The sequence below is a fragment of the Oryzias latipes genome, chromosome 15 (genome assembly GCF_002234675.1).
Source record: "Oryzias latipes chromosome 15, ASM223467v1".
Classification (NCBI taxonomy): Eukaryota; Metazoa; Chordata; class Actinopteri; order Beloniformes; family Adrianichthyidae; genus Oryzias; species Oryzias latipes.
In genome coordinates, this window is record NC_019873.2 from 19,266,738 (window position 1) to 19,292,268 (window position 25,531).

The 25,531-nt window shown below is 41.9% G+C and overlaps 1 protein-coding gene across 2 annotated transcripts in view; it reads right to left on the reverse strand.

Moving 5' to 3' along the window:
- The window catches only part of LOC101170045 (protein FAM196A-like), a 32,689-nt gene extending 10,191 nt beyond the window's left edge, over positions 1–22,498 (reverse strand). Inside the window, exons 1-4 of one of the 2 annotated variants that reach the window (XM_011484388.3) lie at positions 22,146–22,498; positions 21,747–21,909; positions 9,265–10,426; positions 4,846–4,917 (exon numbers count right to left, since the gene is read on the reverse strand). In XM_011484388.3, the coding sequence (XP_011482690.1) occupies positions 4,846–4,917; positions 9,265–10,421 (1,229 nt within the window). In that variant the 5' untranslated portion in view covers positions 10,422–10,426; positions 21,747–21,909; positions 22,146–22,498. Of the gene's footprint in view, positions 1–4,845; positions 4,918–9,264; positions 10,427–21,746 lie in introns of both variants that reach the window. The other variant, XM_023963353.1, reaches the window with a different exon arrangement.
- Between the last annotated feature and the right edge of the window lie 3,033 nt (positions 22,499–25,531).

Here is a 25,531-nt window from a genome sequence, read left to right on the forward strand (position 1 = left end):
TTAAGTTGCATTTTTAAAGTTCAGATCACCTGACAGACAGATTAAATTTACAGTCATTCGCATTATCTGTCAGTGTCCGTTATCCACAATGACTTGCTTCATGCATCTGTCTGTTAAAGGGATGTATAAATTGTGGTACTTCTTGCAAATACTAGAGACTTGACAAAGTGCTCGTCATTTTTTATTTTACAGAGAAATGCATTACACCATGTCCAAAGTAAAATGTAATTGTTTTACATGAAAGAAAACTAAGAGAAAACAAAAAGAAAGAATAGCAGAAACCCAGGAGAAAAATAAAGAACCATTATTTTTTACTCAACCTAAATACAAGCTTGATTTCAAAAATGATTAAAACCTTTCCTTGACAAACATTGAGCAAAAATAAAAGTTACATGCACCTTTTGTTTTGTTTTTTTAGGTTGTGCAACATTTATTAATGCGCTACAATTTATAACCTTGGAAATAGAAAAAAAAAGGTATTCACACTTTTTGTAAGTTTTTTGCCTTCATAGTCCATAAACATAAATTCGATTTGTTAAGGAAGGGTCAAAAACAGTTGAGGTGAGCCACAGAGAAGGTAACCATGACATAAGATCTATCTTGGAACAATCCTCTTTGATGTTTAACCATTAAGCTGTCCTTTAGGAAAGATTTCTGTCTTCCTCGCTGGTTTCCACAGAGCTGAGATTTTTAAAAGTGGTTCAGTTTTGAGCAGAAAGTCTGAGGCTGACAAAGTGGCTGTGACGGCACAGCAGCTAATCTCTTATCACCTTCCTCAGAATTGTTTACTTTGACTTTGCAAGAACAGTTGGATTCATGAGTGCAGTGCCTCTTAAGGTGAACAGATTAGTATCACAGGCATTTTTGGAGAAGCCATTTGTTTTATGTGGTGCTGCACGTTCAGTGCCTTATGAGCTAAGAAAGGGATGAGATTGAACACTTCATTCAGCTGGAGAGCAGAAGCATTAACATTTTAACAGTGGTTGATAGTTAGAATATTATAATCCGATTCTAATCAATACTATTGCAGTATTGCTGAGATTTAAAACATTAGTTTTTCTGCAGTAAGCAGTCTTTCTAGTCTCACTGAGAAATGTCGAGGTCTGCTTTTTGCTTCAGTGTCGATTGATGTGGAAGCTCATTCTTTGTTGTCAGCCTGGGCTCAGTGTAGTTTCTTGAATCTGCTTCCAGATTTATTGACTACAGTCTGGTTGCAGTTCTTTGTGGTGGTGTGTGAGTGGCTGTCGCTTTGCAGCACTCGGAACATATGAAGGGCAGCACTTTGCTACTGCTTTTGCAGCTGTGAAATCACTTCTCACCAAAGGAAGAGATTTTGTTGTTCATTTGTTTATTCATTCATTTAAATTATTTTTAATGAAAACTCACTTTTAATTGAAGAGTAAACCTATTTTCACATGCATGTTAGTTACCTGTAGAAGAGCCACAGCGGCACAAAATGTTAAATTCCCAATGAAGAACAATATGAATTTCCTTTTAAATTCCTTTGTTAAAACATGTTGTTTGATTAATTTGTGGTTTCTTTGTGAGTTCTAATAAAGCAGAAATGTTACGGCTTATACCAACTGTTCACAAATGACTAAAAGTCCATTATTTAAGCATAAAGGCTTTGTTTAGGGTATACATACAGTGCAACAATACATTTAGTCAGTTAGCTCATTTTATATAGTGGTGGGTAATTTTTTTACTAGTGGGCACCTCGAATTAAAACTCACGTTTATTTTTATTTTTTTAGATATGGTTCTGGGATGGTGCAATATTAGGCTCTGTAAACCCGCAAAGGTTTGAATAAACAGTGAAATTTGTGCATGAACTTGAAAATTGTCCCTCTTTTCTTCCACAATCACTCATTTTTGACAGACTGACAATAAAATGTATAGACATCCAAAAATGTCTTTCTTGGTTTCAGATTTCTGAACCAGAATATTATAATTTTTTATTATATTTTTCCAGGTTTTGATCTAATTTGTAATTTTTATTTACATATATTTGTTTAGGCTGCACAGTGGTGCAGTGATTAGCACTCTTGCCTCACAGCAAGAAGGCCCCCAGTTCAAGTCTGGCTGGGGGACCTAAAAAAGAACACCAATGGGGGGCCTTTCTGTATGGAGTTTGCATGTTCTCCCTGTGCATGCGTGGGTTTTCTCCAGGGATTCCAGCTTCCTCCCACCGTCATAGGTTAATTGGTTACTCTAAATTGTCCCTAGGTGTAAATGTGAGTGGGATTTGTGGCTCTGTGACAGACTGGTGACCTGTAACCCCGAAAGGGACAAAACGGCTAAGAAAATGAATGAATGCACTTTTTTTTTTTTTTTTAGAAAACTCAACACAAGCTATCTTCAGTTAAACTTGTGTTTATCTTTAAAAGATACAAAAGAAAATTCTTTGCCTAAGAAGTATATTTAATAAAAAAAAGATAGACAAAATTGATCAATCGATTTATACCAGACTATCAAGCTGTTATCAAATTTTTCTGTGCAACAAATCCATTTCTGTGCACAATGAACTTCTGCAAGAGACCCAGCGATGCTTCATTCCTTTATTGCCTAAATAAAGCGGAGCTCCCACTTTCAAGTTCCCCTATTGTTTTTCCCCACAATCTAGGCCACACTGACACAATGGATTCATTAAGTCTGAAGGGGGAGGTATCGGGTTGAAAATGCTGCGTGTTAGGAAAATTCTAGGGAAAAACACGGAATAAGCCTTTTTTTTTCTTGCTTTTAGAAAAAACAAACAAACCATAAATGTGTGTCAAAGCTTCAAAAAGATTAAGTTCTTACCTTCTCTAGGCCATACTGTCTAGAGAAGAGGGACAAAGCTTAAACTTTCTTCAGAGGTTTACATTTCAAAAGGACTAGAAAAGGTTAATCTTATGATTCGACATTTTGGATTTTTTTTAAACCACTTTCACTCTGACATGTCCAACTTCCCTAAATGTATTCTCCATCTCCACTTAGAAAAAACTGGGAGAAGGCTTAGGCTTTTTCTGGGTTTGCAGTTTTACATTTCCTATTGTAGAGATTAAAAAAGCAGGAGGGCTTAGTGGTGAAGGCTTTGACGATAGAAGTGAAAAGTCACAGCTTGAATGGATTTCCAACCCGCCTCTGGGTCAGTTTGCCCCTTTAGTACACCTGTGAAAACTCACACCTTTACAAAATAAAATATCTGTATTTTCTGACACATATCAAATGTATTTTGTAAATCAAACAAAATGCAAGATCTTTTTGTTATTGGAGTGACTATAAGGTTGATCTTGTCTATATGTAAATATCTGAATGTTTTATGTAGTGTTACTAACGTCCTCTTCCTTATACACTCTTTCAGATCACTGCATTTCCCACTATACCACACTCACTTCCTACTGCTGCATGTTATTGTTTGTTTCAACCATGTGGTGGTTTCCTATTCCCTAAAACACAGTCCAATTTTAGTCATTCATCTACTGGACTGATGCATGTTTTTTTGGCAACTCCAATTCTTTGCTGGAGTTGACATGTACACATGTGACCTTTTTTCTGTGGTATTGGCGTTGGAAAGCGCCAATATAATGCTCATTTAAAATAACATTTCCACCGTTTGTAAGTCTTCTTAGCAATCATCTTTCAAACAACTTTAAAATCCTGTTATACAGAATGTACCAAAAGTAAAGCAATAAAAAGACGAGCTGCTGGATGACCTTCATTGTTGTTGCTTTTCTAGTCGTGGCATTACAATGATGCAGCAGTCTACACCACCCATTCCCTGTGAAATCAAGCTGCTCAGTGGAAGCGAGGCTTAACTGAGTAGAAACACTCGCCAGAATTAGCTGGACCGGACCGTATCACTCCTTACCGTACCAGATCGCACCGTTCAGTGGAAACAAGGCTTAAGTTGATCCAATTTTACATTTCTACCCCCTTCCCTACTTCCCGGCCCCCTCACCTGAACAAATCTTTGTTTAATGATTTATATGGTACATTTATTTATTTAGTTTGTGTTTTACTATTCATTGCACTGGAATTGAACTTTTACTGTGAGCATTCATCCATCCAGGACTGATCTGAGATTGCAGGCCTACAGCTTCCATTGGACAAAAGGCAGTTTGCCACATTATTAAAACACCAAGTCAGAATTATTTTTATAGATTTATCAACTAAATATATGCATGTGTGATCTTTGGTTTTTGTGAGAAAACCAAAGCTTCAAAAAAGCATTCATAGTTGCAAACGTTTAAAAAACAAACGCTAAACTTAAGAAGAAAAAAAAGGACAAAAATGGAGTGGGTTTTACTATGTATTTAGAAGATATTTTTCTATCTAAAACAATCTGAAATTTCTAAAATAACATTGCTGTGGGTAACATTTACCATTATGCATCAAACAAAATTCCTCTTTCATTTCTGGTCCATTTATTGTCCTGATTATTTTCTTTTCAGCATTGTGAATTTGATATTATTTTACAACAATAGCATCCACTCACAGACCCTAAAACGTCTTGTGCACAGCTTTTTTAAATTATAGTTATAAACCTCTGTACAAAGTATGCATGTCACTTATATCATTGTCTAATTTTAACTTTTCCCACATTCATTTATATAATTCTGAGTCACATTTGAGGTCAAATCATTTGACAAATTCCAGACTAGATTTTTTTTATGTGCATTCCGACCTGCATGTTGATGTGACTTGACATTTTATATAGAAAAACTATGTCTGATAGCCACTGACTGCATCAAGTTGCTAAGTTAGGGAGAAACAACCAAAAAACATTCCTCTTACATTCATGAACTCATCTTTCATTTCAACAGAAATATAGCAGCACTGATGAGTGACAGAGCAAAAGTCCCACCTGTAAATGATGCATGCGCTGTTTCGGCATGTATCACAATTTGCAGTGTCTTGTCCTGTTCTGTACGAGAGCCTGTGAAAAGAGAGATGGATAAGCGTGATCTTCAGTGTCAGTGTTTGCCATTTCAACACCTGTGGCCATTGCCTATCAGATTTGTTCAGCTTTATCTTCTCCCATGCAGCACAGTTTGTTGAAAATGCAGCAGGATTTCTGTTCTTCTGGATCTCAAAGGTTAATTTATTGTGTAGACTTGCTGTTAGTACATAACAGGATTATTCCTGCTTAGCCACGCTGTGTGTGATATGGCTTTTTGTCTTTGTAATCTACAGCCAATAACAAGTAAGTAGAAAATAAGCTACATGACTCACGCGTAATAAAAAAAGAAATTATATTTCTTTCCATTCTGAACTGCACATCTTTATCTGTTCTCCAGCTACTTTGTAGCAGATTAATAAAACAAAACACAACTTAACACAAAATATGTATTTCCTGCATCACTGAGCCAGCACTCCCCGTGTTCATTTTGCCATAAATTACTTCTCCTTGAAATAATTGTGCATACTGTTATTCACGCCTTTTTTTCTCCCCACCCTCACTCGGTGCGCTTCATGGAGTAATATTAAAATGATAAGGGCGGAGATGGGTCAGAGCCACATATGCGCTTGCTTGCTGTCATGGAGAGCCCTTTACCCTGATGGATGACACAAGGTGGAGCTGGACCTCAACCATTCACTGTGACATGAGAGGTGACCTCATTGAGGGAAACAGAACAGCCCCAGCGTGGATCGAAAATGCTGATGGGAGCTCAAGGGCAACAAGTTCATCCATCCTGCCCTGTTCTCAAACTTCGTCTCCTCCAGCAGCTGTGTCCAAAGACAGAACTCACTTCAAAGGCAAGGTCTATTTAGGTGGTGCTATTTGGATGCTGGTGTTGATTTCTTTAATTTATATCACTTTAAGATAAATCTAACTATATAATAAAAATGTGATCAGGAGACAAGGTCTACTACAGCTTAACTTTATTTTCCATGAAAAGAAAGTAAACAATAATAACGTTGTTAAAATTTAGACACAGTATAATTTAAAAGTATTTCGAAATAAAATAGTCACTCTTCCAAAACTTTGAAACACCAAATCTGGCTATGTCCAAATTCCCACCCTACTCCCAAAGTACTAAAAAACTATATAGTGCAGGACAATTGAGTGCCCTGGATTTTAGAAGCAATGCTCACTACTATTTTTTTTAAAACGGCAAATAAGACGTCTTCGATTTCAAAAAGTGAAAATCTCGTTGATATGAGCGTTTTGCGACAATCATTTATGAACCCACTGTGTTCTTAAGATGAAATGTTGATGGTTCATCAAAAAAGTACATTTAAATACATTTTTTTCACAAAAGTTGTTCAAAAGCAATGTTTTGTGGTCTATATTTACCAACCTAGTGAGGATACTGGTTTTTTGCAGAGACTTCTGGGAAATTTCTAGGGCACTCAGTCTTGGAATTGTAGATTCGGACAGCACTACAAATGGCAAACGCACTACCTAGTGCACTATTGATAAGCGAAGGAATTCTAACATGACCTCTCTCATGTTTTTTTTAAATCACACAGGAAGACTATCTCTTCCTCTAAACAGAGCTTTACAGGAATACTTTAATTCTTTAAAGGAGAATTTCAAGAAGTTGGACTATTCTTTCTAAAGCAAAACGCCAGTTTGAGAAGGTAGAAATCTTGGTTGATGAATTACAGTATCTAGCAACTGGACGGACTACACATTTTCTGCTGGTCCAAAGTTGTTGTTTTTTTCCTTCAGGTTTTGCTGCTATAATATAGATTTTTTATTTCTTTAAATTGTTTTGGATCAAATTTTTATTTTACATTTTCTGATTAAAAGCAGGTTTTTATTTGTGTTTTCACAGTTGACTGTACTGAACACATTAATCAGTTTAAAATTATTTATGTTTTTTGTAGCATTTTCTGACGAAATAACTGAAAGGAAATTTAGCTCAATGGACTCCAAATAGAATAAGGATGTTGAATGACACAAAAAAGAAGCTGCTATAACCCATTGCAGCATTAAAATCTTAATTGACACTTCCAGCCCGCGCCCTTAATGTGGAGGGAAGAACACTTTCGGCTTCCTGCCCAGCTGTTGCTGCTCTATTGTGGCACAACGTCAGAAAATACAGTGCAAATACTGTATAAGTGTATTTTGAAAAAAATAAAAATATGAGGTGTTAGTAATTATTTTTCTCAAGTTTTAATTCAAAAATCACAAAAAATTAAGCAATTTTACCAAATGAGAAGTTGCATTCGAAGTTGACTTTGGATGTTTAAGGAAACATGTTTTAAGCTAATGGCCTACTAATCATATAAACTTCAAATGATTTCCTTCAAAGCCTTATTTGTTGGACTGGTTTGCCGTTTAAAAAGTTGCATACTAAAAGAATGTAGCGAGCTGCCATAAAGTGTCATAGTGGGGTAATGGGCCATCGTGAGTTATGAACGGCAATCAACATGCTGACTGCAGAACTCCCTCGTATCTATCACAGTCCAAAATAATTATACTAACCATTTAGCCACACAATGTAAGTCTGTCAATCTTTTTTTGCAGCATATTGATCATTTTTGTCACACTTTGGCTCCAGCAACTCTTTCCATTAGTCATTAGTTTTCTCTATCTGTCCTCTGCATTGCGTTAACACACCTTAATGCTGCAGACTAACAAAGTGCCAAAACTCATGCCTCCATAGAGCGGCCCACACCTTTAGATTAACAAGTCCATGTAATCACTGTTTTTACTCACTGAATTACAGTTATAGCATAATTGAAACATAAATTCATAGCTTTTTGTGTGCAATTTTTCTCTTTAATAACAATATAACTCTTAAAAACAATTGTCATTATTATGCATTTTAACAGAAGTAAAGATATTTTAGTCACATGCTTATTAAAAGAAAATCATTTTAAGATGTTTTGTTCAAGATAAACATAGAAATTTAATGTTAATTTGACTTTCTATCCATGGAAAAAGGTCACCCCAAAAAAAAAGGAAAACAGGAAAGAGGATTTTGCAGTGCACCATGGAAAGAAGATTTTTTGTTCTACATTTGCACGTGTTTAATAGCACTGTCACACACTTCTGAAACACAACAAAGGGGAGGCACCACTGCAGGCACAGTTGTGGGAGATGAAAGTCAAAGCAGTACAAGGCTGCACTAATTGGGCTTTTAAAACCAAGTTTTAGAGAACCACACTGGTTTGCCTAGCTGTGCAGTGGATGAGGATGAGACAAAAATTCATTTCTTTGCCTTATTTTATGTGAGTTTGTTGAATCCTAAAATTCTGCTCTAAAAAGAATTACACTGTGAGCAAAGCCTGATAATTTTTTAAAGTTTGCTAAATTTATTTAGCTAAATTTATTACAGTACAGGAAGGCCTTGGTTCGAATCCCAGCTGGAACCTTTCATGCATTTTCTCCTAATACATGTGTGGGTTTTCTGGTTTCCTCCCACAGTTCAAAAACATGCTTCATAGGTCAATTGGTGTCTCTAAATTCCTCCTCTGTGTGCATGTGAGTGTATGTGCCCCCAAAACAGACTGGGGACCTGTTAAGGGTGTATACCCCGTCTTCACCCAACAGTAGCTGGGCCGGCTCTAGCAGTCCCATGACAGCGAAAGGGATTCAGATAGTACAGTACACATTTGTTGTGTACTTTACCACAAAAAATGTGGTACATCAGCCCTAACTGACTTTGTTAAGCATCTTAATATTTCCGCAAAAATATAAAACAGTTTCCCAGTTAAGTTTCCTTTACCCTTAATTTACGTTTTCCGAAATAAATAAGAGACCATTGGCTTCATAGAGTACTTTGGCCTACATGCCACTCTAATACTCCCATTTAAATTTAAAGATTCACAAATGGAAATATTTTTTTTGTTTTTAAATGTTTTTGAAAGTGAATAATGAGCTAAAAAAGTGTTTTAAAATATACTCTTGTCCAAAGTAAGTGACTTTAATGCTTTTGTGATTCAAAAATGCTGTTTAATAGGTAAAAAGCTGTGGTTTATAGTCATTATGTCATAAAAAACTGTTACAATAATCAGTGTCACAAAGCCATGGTTAGAAAAGCTGACATCCAGATTTTTTTAACAATGGTGAGTATGAAAAACTTGCAGTAAAACAGACTAAGTTAAAAAAAAAAGAACTTTGCTGAAATCAATCAAAGTCAGCTCACTGATCCAAATCTTCAGTATTGGAGTTGATGAATTGTACAGACATTGCAATTTTCTCAAATATCAGCAGTTACTATAATGAGTGCAAGATCTCCAGAAATGTCAGCCAAAAATATAAATACAACACTAAAGGTGAAATAACTGAGCATCACCCCTTCATCACAGCATATGTGCAGCTACTCACCCTTCTCTCTGTGCTTCACCTTTCTCCAGCTCTTGAATAACACCAAGAAGGACCTTGATGGTCTCCTGGCTTGAGTTGATGAGACTTTCCATGGCCTGCAGCTGTGCTTTGATGTCCTTGTCTTCCAGTTGGGGTAACATCTGCTGGCTGCTCCCCATTGCTGTGGTTCCGATGCCTCCTGGTGGAAATGCGTTCTCCTCCTCGACACTTTGTTGAAGTTTAGAGGAGGCAGAGGCATGCCTTGTCCGACATTGCCCTTGAGACTTAACGGAACATTTAGCACTATGGGGAAATGTCTGGAATTGCTGTTCGTTTAGCTGTGCGCCCTTTTTCCGTTTACAGCTTGCAGCTGGGCTTCCCAAAGACTCCACCTGTAACAAAGAGTTCCAAGCCACAGGGCCCAAGCCTTTTGGCTTGTCCTGTGACTTGGAGTCAGTCAGCTGGCGCTTTGATGAAGTCCCAGCATCTGTATTTTCCTTTTGTAATCCTTTGTGTTTAGTCCATTTTCCACAAACTTGATATTCTGGCTCACTTTTAGAAGTGGGACTACTTAGATGGCCCTCTTCTGAGAAATGTGAAGAGTCTGGGCATGAAGGACCTTCCTCACAGTTGGCACTGGGAAGTAAATCCTCTGTGTCACTGCTGTCAACAGTGTGGTGAAGCAGAGCTTTTGTCTGTCCCACAATCTTACCTTTGCATTTAGAAGACTGCCCAACAGATTGCTCATCGTCCTCTCCAGTTTTTATGTCACTCAAGAACCCGTTGTTTTGTCCTCTGTAATTTTCTACCAAAGCAGTGTGTTTAAAAGTGTGTCCTTTTTTCCGCTCAAAAGGGAAAGTCTTGTATCGCTTTGTGAGGTCTGGCGAAGTCTGAACGCCAGTGCTCTTTGTCACATTGGGAATAGATCGCCTGGCAGGCATGGTCATGTACTTCCTGTGAGTTACTTTGCAGGAAATAGACCTAGTACGTCGTCCTCGATGCTCTTTCTGAGCTTCACAGATATCCTTGAAACGTACTTGTAAGGCTTTGTTTCTTTTCTTCACCTGCCGTTTGCCTGTTTCCAGTCCAGACTGCTCGCTGTGTGATGGGACTGTCTCAAAATCAGATTCTTCTGAATTTGACAGAACAATACATTTGCCGTCCTCTTTGCTCACCATATTTCCTGTAAAAAAAAAAAAAAATAGGAAAAAAAAAAGAGGATCAAACAGAAGATGCTAATACATTTTTTTGCAAGATGGGTCAATTCAAAGAAAGAAAATATAAAACAAATATAACATTTTGCCAGATGGTTTGGGAAGAAGACACATTTCTGCAAGCTTAGTTGCAATTTTGAATCAGGCCCAGAATTTTTTAAACAAAATGAATATTCACAGGGGCGAATATCCTTATCTTACCGTTGCACTTAGTGTCAAAAAATGCAGAAACAAAAGAGGAAACATTTCATGTGGAAACTCCACAGGTCTGCCTGGGCTTCTGTTACACAGCTAAACTAGCAGACGTTTTCCATGCACAGTGGCATTTCACCAGCCACACCAATTGTGTGATTTGCTTCAGGAGACCTTTTTAGAATAATAATCACGTTCATGCTGCTAATCTCACTGCGCCTGCCATTATTTAAACATTATTTATGGACTCTTCTTGATATTAGTTGTGAGCTTCAAAAACACGGTTCTCTTTGTTTGCTTTGCGTCTTATGCAGTATCAATAACAAAAGATAAATGCAAATGTAGTGTTTGCATTGGGAGATGACATACACTTGATAAAGCAATATTTTTCCTATAGGGCTGCCCAAATGACTACCATATTGTCTGCACACCGTCAACAAATGGTCTAACACCCAACATTGCTTGCAACATGTTTAAAAAACAGACTGAAAGCACTAAAACAAATGCTACTGCGACGACGCGACTCCCAACCTTGTTAGTAACACGTAAAAAACCCCACAGAAACCGTTATAACTATGTTAGAGTACTAATTACAAAATGCAAAAATCCACCTTGCTTGCAAACTGACATTTTAGCAGAGCTCTGTGTACCTTTCAAAATCGCTTGACCGTCAGAGTACACAACTAGAATGTTGGTGCTCCAGATTATAAGGCGCACTGTCATTTTCGGAAAAAAAAACCTAAGGCTTAGAAGTACGCCTTACACCATGGAAAATACGGTAATCTTATTAATTTTGTGTTGCTTTTACGCAAATATATTTTGGCACTTATTTTTAGTCATGTTGCAGCAAATTGATCAATAATCTTGTATTTTTTAAAGTATTTTCAGCTTAATAATGGTTTCTTGGCCCACCTCTGGATCGCAGCAAACGTTGGCTTCTTTGGTTGTAATAGCATGCTTTAGTTTCTGTAATTTAAAACAAGCCTTTCACTTGAGAAACTTCTGTTGCACATAAAAGTTACATTAAGGAGCACATTAAGGAAATAGTTAGATTCAAAAAGCGTCTTTGTGAGTCATGGCTTTCCTCTTTCCCGTATCGTTATCACATCTAAACTGCTTTACTCTGAACCTATTGCTAACCTTATATCCACCCACCTTCTTATCAGCGTCACAAAACATTTCACTATGTCTGAGCTGCTGTGTTAAGATTGCTTGATAGCATATTCCTCACAGTGCTTTGAGATGTTTTGTTAAGAGATGGCAATAGGGTGTTTTGTGCTTAGCCCCCTGGTCTTAAGGTGTTTACTATGTAATATATTCCCAATGCGTTATGAGGTCCCCAGCACAGGAAATGGCCTTGCAGCAGCTGAGGCCAACATATACCAGCTCTATATAATAACTGATGTCTAGCTTCTCCATCTGTATCCACCTGTAGGCTCTGACACTCCCCAGGGGTAAATTTATTATCATCCATCCCTGATCTCAGCTGTGCTGAGTGGAGTGGTGAGGTCAAATACTAGAAATATGAACTGTGTGTGTGTGGTCACATCTGCTTCAGGTGAGCTGACTGACAATAAGTGCTACAAAAACATAGGTGCAAACCAGCTGCCTGGAGGAAATAAAAAAGAGCATGCAGTAACTTCCATTAAAAAAAGGAACAATTCTCAAGTTTTTATAAATTCTGATGGTTTTAGTCACAGATTACAGTACATAGCAAGAAAACCCTTTTTTTTTTACTTCATCCAACATGAAGAGTTCTTTTGTAAAGTTGCTGAACTGCTTGACTTTATTCGTGACTCCATCCCCATCCATCTCTTGTCACACAATCAATGCAGTTTCATTTATCACTTTCAGATATCATCATGCAGCTTTGTCTTAAATGTTTCTAAAGATAGAGCTAATTTGAGAAAAATGAAACATGAAGAAAAAAATGTAATAAAAAATGATAAAATACATGCTTTTTGGTCACAGTGCATGGAGATTTTTAAATAAACCAGCTGACGTTCTGATCAAAAAAATCATAAAATCACATTTTCTGTTTCATCTATGATCAAACATGTTTTTGGGAGTTCAAATATATCATGCAGCACGAGGAAATTAAATGATGTCAGATATGCTTGAAAGGAAACATCAGAAAGAGCTGCTTAATCACTTTCATATGACAAGACACCACGCCATAAATAAACGACAGCGAATCATTTATTACCACACAAAAACAAGCTATTCATAGTGTTGCAGCTCTTCTGACAGTAATTACGCTTTATCATTGGGAGACATTGTGTCATGGCTGACGTCGTAGACGTGACTGACCCAGACGCTGAAACCCGGAAGTAACTCACGATCCGAGATGTGGGTTAGAAGAGGTTTATTTTTACAAAGGTTTGTGGTCGAATCCTCTTCGTTGGAGACTTATAGTTCTTGGGACGGGCGTAAGGCGAGGCGTGGACGCCGAGGACGGCGGAACCAGCTTGGGGCAGGACGTGGACGCCGAGGACGGCGGAACCAGCTTGAGGCAGGACGTGGACGCCGAGGACGGCGGGACCAGCTTGAGGCAGGACGTGGACGCCAAGGACGGCGGGACCAGCTTGAGGCAGGACGTGGATGCCGAGGACGGCGGGACCAGCGAGGGGCGCGGTGGAGAGCTCAGGATGATGAAACCAGCGAGACCAGTGGTGAGGGAACCTGAAGGATAATGCAGAGCGTGGTGAGTCAAATAACTTAGCTTGGAAGGTAGATACTAAAAGGCCAGACATAAGCACCGGAGTGAGTATAACGAACTGGCGCTGAATTCTGAAGAGAAGATCCCTTAAGAAGGCTGGCAGGGTGATGAGGAGATGAAGGTCAGCTGGTTCCAATCAGCAGAGCAGGTGCAGGAGCTGAGGGAGGGGGAGGTGAGCTGACAGGCACCGTGACAGTACCCCCCCCTCAACGACCGCCTCCAGGCGGTCCAGGACGGCGATCAGGGTGAGCCCTGAAGAAATCGTCCAGGAGGGAACGGTCCAGAATCATGGAGCGGGAGATCCAAGAACGCTCCTCCGGACCGTAACCCTCCCAGTCCACCAGGTACTGGTAACCACGACCCCGGCGGCGAACGTCCAGAACCCGACTGACCGTAAAGGCAGGGGCGCCGTCGATGAGCCGGGCGGGTGGCGGGGAAGCGGACGGCGGGCAAAGGGGACTTTCCTGGAGGGGCTTGATGTTGGAGATGTGGAAAGAGGGGTGTACCCTCAGAGCCGCCGGGAGTCGCAGCCTGACGCAGGTCGGACTGATGACCCGGTCAATGGTGTAAGGTCCGATGTAGCGAGGTGCAAGCTTGCGGGAGGTCGCCTGCAGAGGTATGTTTTTGGACGATAACCACACCTTTTGCCCGGGTTGGTAAGTGGGACCCTCTCTCCTGCGCCGATTGGCCATGCGACAGTTACTGTCCCGAGAGCGCTGGAGAGCAGCCCGAGCCTGGCGCCAAATGCGTTGGACACGTCGCAGGTGGTGTTGTACAGAGGGCACGGCTATATCCAATTCATGAGAGGGAAACAGAGGGGGAGAATAACCAAGAGAAGCTTCAAAAGGGGACATACCGGTGGCGGCAGAAGGGTGGTTGTTGTGAGCGTATTCTATCCAGACGAGAAACTTGGACCAACTGGAGGGATTCTGGGCCGAGAGACAACGGAGAGCGGCCTCCAACTCCTGGTTAGCCCGCTCCGCTTGTCCGTTAGACTGGGGGTGGTATCCCGAAGTCAGGCTAACGGTGGCTCCCAGAGCAGAGCAGAAGGACCGCCAAACCTGGGAGACAAACTGGGGACCCCGGTCGGAGACAATGTCCTTGGGTATCCCATGGTGACGGAAGACTTGGTGGACTAGGACCTCAGCCATCTCAGCGGCCGTGGGGAGCTTCGGCAGGGGAATGAATTGGGCGGCTTTGGAAAATCTGTCCACAATGGTTAATATAACCGTGTTACCTTGCGACGGAGGCAACCCGGTGACGAAGTCCAGGGCCAGGTGGGACCAAGGGCGTTCGGCGACGGGCAGGGGGTGAAGGAGACCAGCAGGAGGTGAGTTAGAGGACTTGGATCGGGCACATACCGCACAGGCGGCGACGAACCTCCTGACGTCTTGCACCATAGTAGGCCAAAAAAACCTGCGTCTCAGAAGATTGAGAGTCCGGTGGACCCCTCCGTGGCAAGACACCCGGGAAGTGTGCCCCCACACCAGGACGTCGGAGCGGAGAGAGGAGGGGACGTAGAGAGTGTTATCGGGAGGAGGAGGATGGTCAGGCTCCTCATCCTGGGCCTGCTGGACCCGAGTCTCAATGTCCCAAGTGAGATTGCCGATAACGTATGTGGGCGGAATGATGGGGGCTGCTTCCTGATGGTCGTGGGCACTAAACATACGTGAGAGTGCGTCAGGTTTAATATTGCGACTACCGGGTCGATAAGTAATGGTGAAGGAGAAGCGGTCGAAAAAGAGGCACCAACGGGCCTGACGGGAGTTAAGGCGTTTAGCAGCGCGGAGATATGCGAGGTTTTTATGATCGGTCCATACGATAAAAGGGTGCTCAGAACCTTCTAACCAATGACGCCACTCTTCTAAGGCGAGCTTGATGGCAAGGAGCTCGCGATTACCGACATCGTAATTTTGTTCCGCGGGGGACAACTTCCGCGAAAAGAAGGCGCACGGCTTGAGTTTACCAGAGTGTTCCTCGCGTTGGGACAGGACGGCTCCGACCCCGGAGTCAGAGGCATCGACTTCCACGATGAATTGGCGTTGCGGATCGGGTTGTATTAGGATGGGTGCGGTGACGAACATGGTTTTAAGTTTATTAAAGGCGTTATGAGCCTCGGGCCCCCAAACAAACTGTTGATTCACCGAGGTGAGTCTGGTAAGTGGTGCGGCGAGACTACTGTAGTTTCGTATGAATCTGCGGTAAAAGTTGGCGAAACCAAGAAAACGCTGTAATTGCTTGCGTGAGCCGGGAGTCTCCCAGTTAGCGACTGCGGAGACTTTGACAGGATCGGGTCGGATGTTGCCGGCTTCAATGATGAAACCGAGAAAGGAGACGGAAGTGACATGAAACTCACATTTCTCGGCTTTAACAAATAGCTGGTTCTCGAGGAGGCGTTCGAGGACCTGACGAACATGAAAAGTATGGATTTCCGGATTGGGCGAGTAAATAAGAATGTCGTCCAGGTAGACAAAAACGAACCTATTTAGGAAGTCGCGAAGGACGTCGTTAACGAGATGCTGAAAGACTGCTGGGGCGTTAGTGAGCCCAAAAGGCATCACCAGGTACTCAAAATGCCCCAAGGGTGTGCTGAACGCAGTCTTCCACTCGTCCCCCTCCTTCATGCGAACCAAATGATAAGCGTTCCGGAGGTCTAATTTAGAAAATATGCGCGCTTCCTGTACCGAGTCTAAGGCGGAGCTGATGAGGGGCAGAGAGTATTTATTTTTGACAGTGATCTGGTTCAACTCACGGTAATCGATGCAAGGACGCAGAGATTTGTCTTTCTTCTGGACGAAGAAAAATCCGGCCCCTACAGGAGACGAGGAGGGGCGAATGTGGCCGGAGGCGAGAGACTCGTGAATGTATTTCTCCATGGAGAGCTTTTCAGGACCGGACAGGTTAAATAACCGGCCCTTAGGAAGAGTAGCGCCGTTTAAGAGCTCGATGGAGCAGTCGTAGGGACGGTGTGAGGGCAGCGCATCGGCTTTGCGCTTGCTGAAAACATTCTTAAGGTCGTGATAACAATGGGGTACCTTTGAGAGGTCGGTCTCCTCCGGAGTGTGCTCGTTATCGGGGGAGACAGGAGGGATGGCGGAGCGGAGGCAGTTGGCGAGACAGTGGGGGCTCCAGTTAGTGATGTGGAGATTAACCCAGTCGAACTGTGGATTATGACGGCGCAACCAGGGGAATCCTAGAATTACAGGAGACTGAAGAGATTTAGTGATATAAAACTGAGTGACTTCATGGTGGTTGCCCGAGGTGATCAGGTGCACGGGTTTGGTACGGTGAGTAATGCGCGTTAGTAGTTGGCCACCCAGGCCAGCAGCTTTAACGGGATGATCTAGTGGTTCAATGGGGAGGTCGAGCTTGGACACCAAACTACAGTCCATGAAGCTCTGTTCGGCTCCGGAATCGATAAGAGCCCGACAATCATGGTTACGAGAGTGATGACTAATTTTGACAGGAACATAAAGGAAATTATTTCCCTGAGAGTCCGTAGGGACAGCCTCCCGCGGCCTGTCTTCTAGCGGGGGGCTCTCGAGTTTAAACGTAGTGTGCATTGCTGTACGTGGTGACCTGATCGTCCGCAGTAGAAGCAGGTACCCTCCTCCATGCGTCTGCGCCGTTCCTCAGGAGTGAGTTTGGAATGGCCGATCTGCATCGGTTCCTCCGGGGGTCGGCTGGTGTTTTCTCGCAAAAGGGAGGGTGGCGGCTTTGACACGGGAAACTGAGGAACAGAGTCAGCGATGGTTCTTCCGACAGAACGTGTGCGTTCGTTCTGACGTTCTCGGAGCCGCACATCCGAACGTAGGGCGGCGGAGACGAGCTCCTCAAAAGTGGTAGCTTCGGGCTGAGAACATAGATGGTCTTTGATGTGATCACTTAACGATTGGTAGAAAACGCCTTTGAGGGCAATGTCCGGCCAACCAGCCTCAACCGCTAGTATGCGAAAGTCGATCAGATGTTCACTTACAGATCTGTTGCGTTGTCTTAGGCCCAGAAGGCGGCGAGTGGCTTCCTCTGCTTTGCGGGGTTGGTCGAAGACCAGACGAAACTCCCCAATGAAGCGTTCAAAAGGTTCCTGGAAGATGGGGTTAGCTGAAAGATATGCCTGGGCCCACTGAAGGGCTTTGCCACGTAGAGAGTTAACAACGAGAGTAATTCTACAGTGGTCTGCGTGGTAATACCGCGGGGCCTGCTGGAAAATCAGTTGACATTGTAGCAAAAAACCACCACATGAACTCACGTCTCCTTGGAACGGTTCGGGTTGTAGCCGGAAATTCTCCTGAGTCCATGCAGTGGTGGCTGGGTTAGAGCTACTGGCAGCGGAAGCTGTGGAGTTGGAACTAGTGTTAGCCGTTTGTTGGCTAGTTAGCTCAACCAGCGTTTGGGAGATGCTGTCCAGACGGCGAAAAAGATCTTGCTGCGCCGTGGCCATCTGGTTGAGTGATTCAGCTTGACGTCCGAGGGCTACACCTTGTTGTGAGACGGCGAGGCGGAGTCCTTCCGGGTCAGCTGGGTCTGTGTAATGGCCAGTTCGTTCTGTCATGGCTGACGTCGTAGACGTGACTGACCCAGACGCTGAAACCCGGAAGTAACTCACGATCCGAGATGTGGGTTAGAAGAGGTTTATTTTTACAAAGGTTTGTGGTCGAATCCTCTTCGGATGGAGACTTATAGTTCTTGGGACGGGCGTAAGGCGAGGCGTGGACGCCGAGGACGGCGGAACCAGCTTGGGGCAGGACGTGGACGCCGAGGACGGCGGAACCAGCTTGAGGCAGGACGTGGACGCCGAGGACGGCGGGACCAGCTTGAGGCAGGACGTGGACGCCAAGGACGGCGGGACCAGCTTGAGGCAGGACGTGGATGCCGAGGACGGCGGGACCAGCGAGGGGCGCGGTGGAGAGCTCAGGATGATGAAACCAGCGAGACCAGTGGTGAGGGAACCTGAAGGATAATGCAGAGCGTGGTGAGTCAAATAACTTAGCTTGGAAGGTAGATACTAAAAGGCCAGACATAAGCACCGGAGTGAGTATAACGAACTGGCGCTGAATTCTGAAGAGAAGATCCCTTAAGAAGGCTGGCAGGGTGATGAGGAGATGAAGGTCAGCTGGTTCCAATCAGCAGAGCAGGTGCAGGAGCTGAGGGAGGGGGAGGTGAGCTGACAGGCACCGTGACACATTGTAAATCCATCAGTGTGATTGTTTTTCTGGGAAATTTACACTGATGAGATGTTTTCTTATTAACAGTTTCACTACTTCTGTGAACTTTGGAAAGGAATAATTAAAGAAAAAGCACAGATGCCACAAACAATTGTCGATCTTTGATCTAAAATCAAAGCAGAGTTGCACTGACATTATTCCTGAATAGTGCCAAAACTGGCTCAGTGTTTGTTGTGCACATTGATTCATACAGATACCTGCATGTGGGCTTGCCTCCTGAAAGGCGCTTGGTCTCAGCATGACAGTGAAAAAAAAAGAAAAGTGTGTATCTGTGTATGTGGGCCTTGTAGTCACCTTTTCAAAGAGACACCTTCACCGGGGCATCTTAAAGAATGCATTCACACATGGAAATACACACACACACACAAATGCAGACAGGGACTGATAGCAGAAAGCAGGTGGTTGCATATTTTTCTGGACTCCTGCAATATGTTTCACCTTGCAGCCTGTCCACGACTACCTAAACTGCAATCTGAACTGTAGAAGGAAAGGAATAAATATTCAGAGAACACTTTTGTTTAAAGGCACATCCATGGCTGCTATTAGCATTTTTTTGCAGCAAAAAGATCAAGATAAAAAAACACAAAAAGTCAGCTGGCTCCATCTCAGAAGAAATTGCTCTGCTGTGTCATGAATTTTTCACACATTGTTATAGAATAAGAACCAGATAAAATATGCTGTTTGGGATTTTTTTTTTTTCTTTTTGAAAAAAAAAATGCTTTATGTTTACTAAGATTAGCAAAAGTTGTTTATTGAAGCGGTTCTGTGAAAAAAAAATTCCAGACTGATTCACACAAGATTTCTATTTCACAGTCAGGAACATAATCTCTCACCAATGAAAAGGTAATCACATCCACGTGAGGTCTCCTATAAGAGCGCAGAGCTTTTGTTGCAGTCATGTAACACTTGTACGACAGCTAAATTCACAAAAATGAATCAAGAAAAGCCCTTAAAGATGGATGGACAGAAAGAGCCAACTGAGTGAGAGACTGTTGTGGTAAACAGATACTCTGCTAGTTGAATGAGGATTTTCATTTCTTTAACTTCTTTTTTCTCCTCCTCCTCCTACTCCTCCTTCAAGCCCACCTCCTCACAGCAAGCTATCTCTGTTAATGACCTGAGGTCCTTCCCTGATTTGGCCTCAGCAATCCAAAGGATTATGAATAATGCATTGACTCTAAAATTGCAAAAGTAATCCTCTGAAATCTCCTTATGTACCCTAACAGATCGCGTTGTCTGTTCCAGTTGCCCTTTGGTTCTTGAAAATGAAATACTGCATATAAGAAAGAAAAAATCTTTAGCTAGGGTATCATGACTGATTATCAAGGCCACTATGTTGCAGAAATATGGCAAGTTTATGAAGGATTTTTAATAGGGGTGGAATCTTTTTTTCCACCCTTGAAATAGCCGGTCTGCAACACTGCTGACTCATGATATATTCTTCATTGCAAAGCGGAGAAAAGCCGACAGCTTTGCTTGGATCGGCCTGTATCCCTGTCAGCCCACATCAGCAGAGTAATTACTGGAGTGCATCTGCATGATATTTACATTTGATATCACTGTCTAGTCAGTCTTGTTATTGGTTAAGTAGCTGCTGTGGCCCAACACTCTTCAAACATCAATACACGCTGAACACGTCAACATGCGACGTTCCTCAGTGGTTCAGCTTTTATCATGTGCTCAAACATCTGTGGACTGCAATTTTAATGCTTCCTCTTCATTATAACACAGCTGCTGCTGTGCTTCTCACCCCCTTCATGCACTCTGCAATGTCTCCACTTTGCATGAAAAATTTTTACTCATTATTTGCATTAATTACAGAGCGTGACATTGCACCAACTATGCCTCCATAAGCACAATTTACAGGATGTCAGAGTACTTCATGCGCCTTTGTGCTGTCCATGAGCTGTCATGTGCTCTGCAGCAGCGGGACTGGCTAGAGGACGCCTATTGACCCCACGCATTCCACGTCGCTGTAATGTTTTATTCAGCACTCCTCAAAGCTTGTGTGCTCAAAGCCACGCCATCCAGAGAGCTATCTGTGTATGTATCCCGACTCCGGGCTACACCTGTGAAAGTTTGCTTTATGACTTTATAGTTCCAAACATTTATCACTGAGCCGCATTTCCCGTTACAGAGGAGCTGTGGGAAGGTTAAGAAGCTTCCATCTCTTATATCTCACAGATGGAAGCAGGGGCTGTGAAATGGATCTTCGGGAAGGGAAAGTTTTAGGAGGATGATAAGAAGAAAGTGATTTTGTTTCTTTTTGTGTGTGAACACTTGTGTGTGCCTTTTCTCTTCTATTTAGAGAATATAAGAGCGGATAGACGTATTGATAAATGTAGTGGTTGAGCTAATGGCAGCCAAATACTCAGGAGATTAACTTCAATGACAAAATAGATGCTGTGAATGTTTTCTTTGAAATGAGCTAGTCAAGGAATGAGAATTTAGAGTGACAGACGGAGGTGAAGGGGAGGTAACATCTGAGAACAAATAGTAGCGTCGTTTTGTATGTGATGCAGAGCCCCGGAGCCCTCTACATCAGGCATGTCATTAGTCAGGAGAAGTCTGAAACCACCTTTCATCAACTTCGGCCTTGAAAGAAGCACCGTGCATTGCATGGCAAATTTGTCACACAACACTTTACACAATAGGTGTTTTCCCGTAGATGATCGTCATTCTGATGCTTTATTGAAGTTGCAGTAATCTATCAGCGAGTGCTCATCAATATTCTTCACTATCAAGCCCAGACAATTCGCAACTACAGCAATCCCAATAATCAGCCTCTGCTTCTCTAGGTAAATCCTGCAGGTCTCTGAGGGTCTGCGAAGGCAAGTATCATCATGAGCCGATATTAATCCACATCAAATGGCATCTTGGCGAATCTTCCTTTTTCATCCGTAAACGAAGGAGCTTTGATGTGTTTCCTGACTAGTCATTAAACCCTCAAATGCCAGATGCAGGAATGTCTTTCTAAATTTAAATGTCTGCAGGATTATACATGCAGTGCAAAGACTTTACCTGTTTTATGATTGTGTGTGTGTGACAAGCATAAATAACAGTTGTGTAGTTGGGGTGTTAAAAAGCTCCTCACTCTGCTTTTGCTGTTAAATCTGGAAATGCGCGTAACTTTAAAAAAAGCTTTATTCTTACCTTAAGAAACAGATCAGCGGTGCAAAGGACAAGAAAGCACAGATCCCCTGTAGATCCAGCATTCATCCATGTATTCACTGGATCCCAGGGTATCGTCCAGCCGCTGGAGCAGCTCCTGCAAGCTGCTGGAGTACAGAAAGAGAGGCAGCCGGCGCAGTGACAGCTGGAGTAGTTGTGGCACATCCGGCAAAGATTCAGGTTATCAGGATAGGCAGAGAAGAAAAAAAAGGAAAAATAGAGAGACAGTGTCTCAAAACCTGATGAGATCCTCACTGATCCCCCCCCCCTTTCTGTCTTCTACTCCATTCTTCCCCCTTTCTTCTCCTTTATACACCTCATTCAGGCATCACTGACACTCATTTGCTCTTGTCCCTGCACTCAGCGAGAACAGACACTCACACACGCAGCGGAGATCTCCATCTTGCGGTGCTGCTGCCGGTGCTGCAATCCCAGTGCATTCGTGATTGCATGTGTGTATGTGTGTGCGGGATAGGCAGGGAGAGGGTGGGCTGGTGGGTGGACGGGTGGGTGAAGAGGAAAAGGGAGGAGGAGGAGGAGAAAGAAGATGAGAAAGGAGTAGTATGCAAGCTGCCGGGGAAAGTCCAGAGTTGGTGAGCTACATCATCGGCAAATACTCTCCCAACTTGTCCTCCACAGACTGGCTCCCTTGATACAGAGCTCTTACATAATCTAAACGGCTTTGGGAGACCGAAGAGAGGGGGGGAGCTCTGAAATAATAATGCATTGTGGTTTTAATTGGATGCCTCCTGCCCTTCCTTTACCTTCAGACATCTGACACATTGTTTATTGAAAGTGGTGGTGGAGAGGGTAGAGTTGAACGAAGAAAGAGAAAAGTGGCTCCAAAGCTGCACAAAAGGAGGTGAAAAGGGGGAGAAGACCAGCCAAAAGGGCAGCAGTGATAATGAGAATATGAGACCAGGGAGAAAATGAAAATGACAGAAAAGAGTACTTGAAAAAGTCAAACTAAGAAGGAAGACAAGATAAATGTGTTTCATTGCAAACATATGGTGTCCCTTTTACTTTTCTATTTTAAGACTTGTCAATTAAATATAATTTTAAAATTAATCACAATAAATTGCTAATGAAGAACAGTCTTTGAATAAACCCGCCTTTTTACTATTTTGAAAATATATCCTGAAAATGAAATGTGAACTGGAAAATGAACTATGACAGCTCTTGAAACGGCTTCAACGTTTGGCCGCATGTAGATAATTCCACTAGATTCCATTTTTTTCTTTTCTTTTTGTGATTTCATCTAAGAAGTCCACAACTCTAAAGTGAATAAACCTTAGTCTTGATACACATTTGAAACGTTATTTTATCCTTTATCACAAAGTTAGACAAACATCTGAAAGAAGCCTAAAGTACTATAAACTTATTTCTAGATTCCTATTCAGACACACACACACACACACATTTTTTATATATATATATATATATATATATATATATATATATATATATATATATATATATATATATGTATAAAATAAATCAGTTGTTTTTCAGAACTTATTTAAGTAAACTGAATGTTGTTGTTTTTTTAATCTACAAAAAACATTCAATGTTTTTAATTTGAAAATAAGCAGCTTTACTGACATTCATTTTGAAGTTTGTTCACTTCCGTTGACAGTAGCACTTACAGTTTGTTTAGTTTATGTATTTAGAATCCAGCATTATTCTGCATTTTAGAGTCCATAATTGCACAGCCTGAAGTGTATGTTTACTACGCTCCATAAGATTTATAAAGATCATGAATTGCATTTTCGGGACCAGATACTCGTTACAGCCCTTATATTATAACCCCTTACATAAGAAATTCTAGTGTATTCCTGCAATAAAATTTTAAATTCTTTAGCATGCAAAAATAAAAGATATAAAAAAAATACTGTTTAATAAGCATTTTTATGCCAGTTTATTGCTAAAAAAAAGTTGGGAATTTCCCTCTTCACTTCCTTTTTAAAATAAATATCTTAGCTGGCAAAGTTATTTAGCACGTGGGAAAAGTAAACTTCATTAAAACTTTCCAGTGCATCTTCAGTGCATTCAAACTTGTGTAAACATTTCGTGTGTGTTTACTTCTTGATGTTTACCATTTGTCATCAATAGCAATTATTTCTCCAGCCCATCACAACAACTCTGTGGCTCACTTTTTTGAGACGGTGGAAGAATAAAAAAGTCCTTCACCGCAGTGCCTCCGACATTTTTAGCACTCATTTCAAACCCTAATAGTGAGCCTTGGGTTTTCAACCAATAATGGCATATTGTTGTAAAATACCTACAGAGAATAAGCATTGTACATTTATGGAACTTCAAAGTGCTTTAAAAAAATTCGAAAGAGTCTGAGGTCAAGAAAATGGTTCAAAAGAAGTCTGAGGAAATTCAGAATGCTCCTGCTTCGGAAGATGAGCTTGTGGGGACAAAAAAGACAGCTCAACCTAAGAAGAGCCTCTCCACATGTAAGAAGTGGATGTTTGAGTACTGGACAAATGGGTACTTACTCCAATGAGTCCTGTTTATCACATGGACAGCTATGAATGGAGGTGACAGCATCACAGAGAAATCAGCAATCTGCGTGAGGACCATAATGAACTTCAGCCAATCAGCTAAATGAACTGCAACATGTGAGGGGTATAAATCAGATGCTACCTGAAGATATGCAGGAGGACAGAAAAAAACAACAACATAATTTCAGCTGGGTAAACACTTCAGGTTATCATCATATGTAAAACCTACATGCATACTGGTTACTGCCTGAAGCACAGACTGAGAGGTTTGAGCAACGTTTACTTCACATTCCTCGAGGTCACACAGTCTAACGTGGATCTAATGAAGCTAAGCAAAACATTTCCTTTGATGTATGCAGATTATGCAATTAGTAGGAATAAAATGAAAAGGAGGCAACAACTCAAAGCCACCCTTGTTCTTAGCTCTTGTCTCAGTCTCTATTGTACATTCACAATAACATGTCCGCAAGCCAGGTTTCTGCAGCAGAAGCTCAGATAGCTTTGATTCTTTATTAGAGCTTCAAACATTGGAGTTCCATTTCATCCGTAATGCCATGACAGCAGTTAAAGTGGCCATTTTTCATCTGGGACAGAGGAGAATGGATTGCTTAAAGCCTGGCAAGATGGATTCCAAAGTACCACCCTCTTTTCCAAATTCCCAAGACGTCAATCTCATCCAGCATTTGCAGGCTGCAGTTGACAAACAAGTCTAATCCTGAATGTCTTTAGTAGACAGCTTTAAGATCTGCTTCTGAAATCTTGCATCACATGCAACCATATACCTGGAGTCTAGTGCAATCCTGGGTGACTGAAATGTTAATTAAAAACATTTAGAGGGAAGTGTCATGTGATGACACCCACGCGAAAAGAGGTTGGTTTTTCAGTATCTTTACAGAAAACGTAAATAATCACGAATCAGAAGCCTGCTTTGCCTAGTACCTTAATATTGACTTAATTGCCCGTTTCCCTCCAATCTTTCATGATGAGCGATTTACTGTGCCCACATCGTTCATGAAAATTCAACCTGCCACAATCCAAAATCCCCATCGGCCTAAACACCAGCTTAATCTCACTGTGCTAAACGAGTGGAACAACACAGAGCTGACATGCACAAAAATACCCCCCACCCAACAGCACAGCCACTTTCTACAATCCCTCCTGTGTTTATTAACCTGCCAAAGGCTGTGAGGGGAGGGCCCATATTTATGCAAATAAGTCTTCATTTCTTGCAGATGACTGTCAGCTTACCCCTTCATT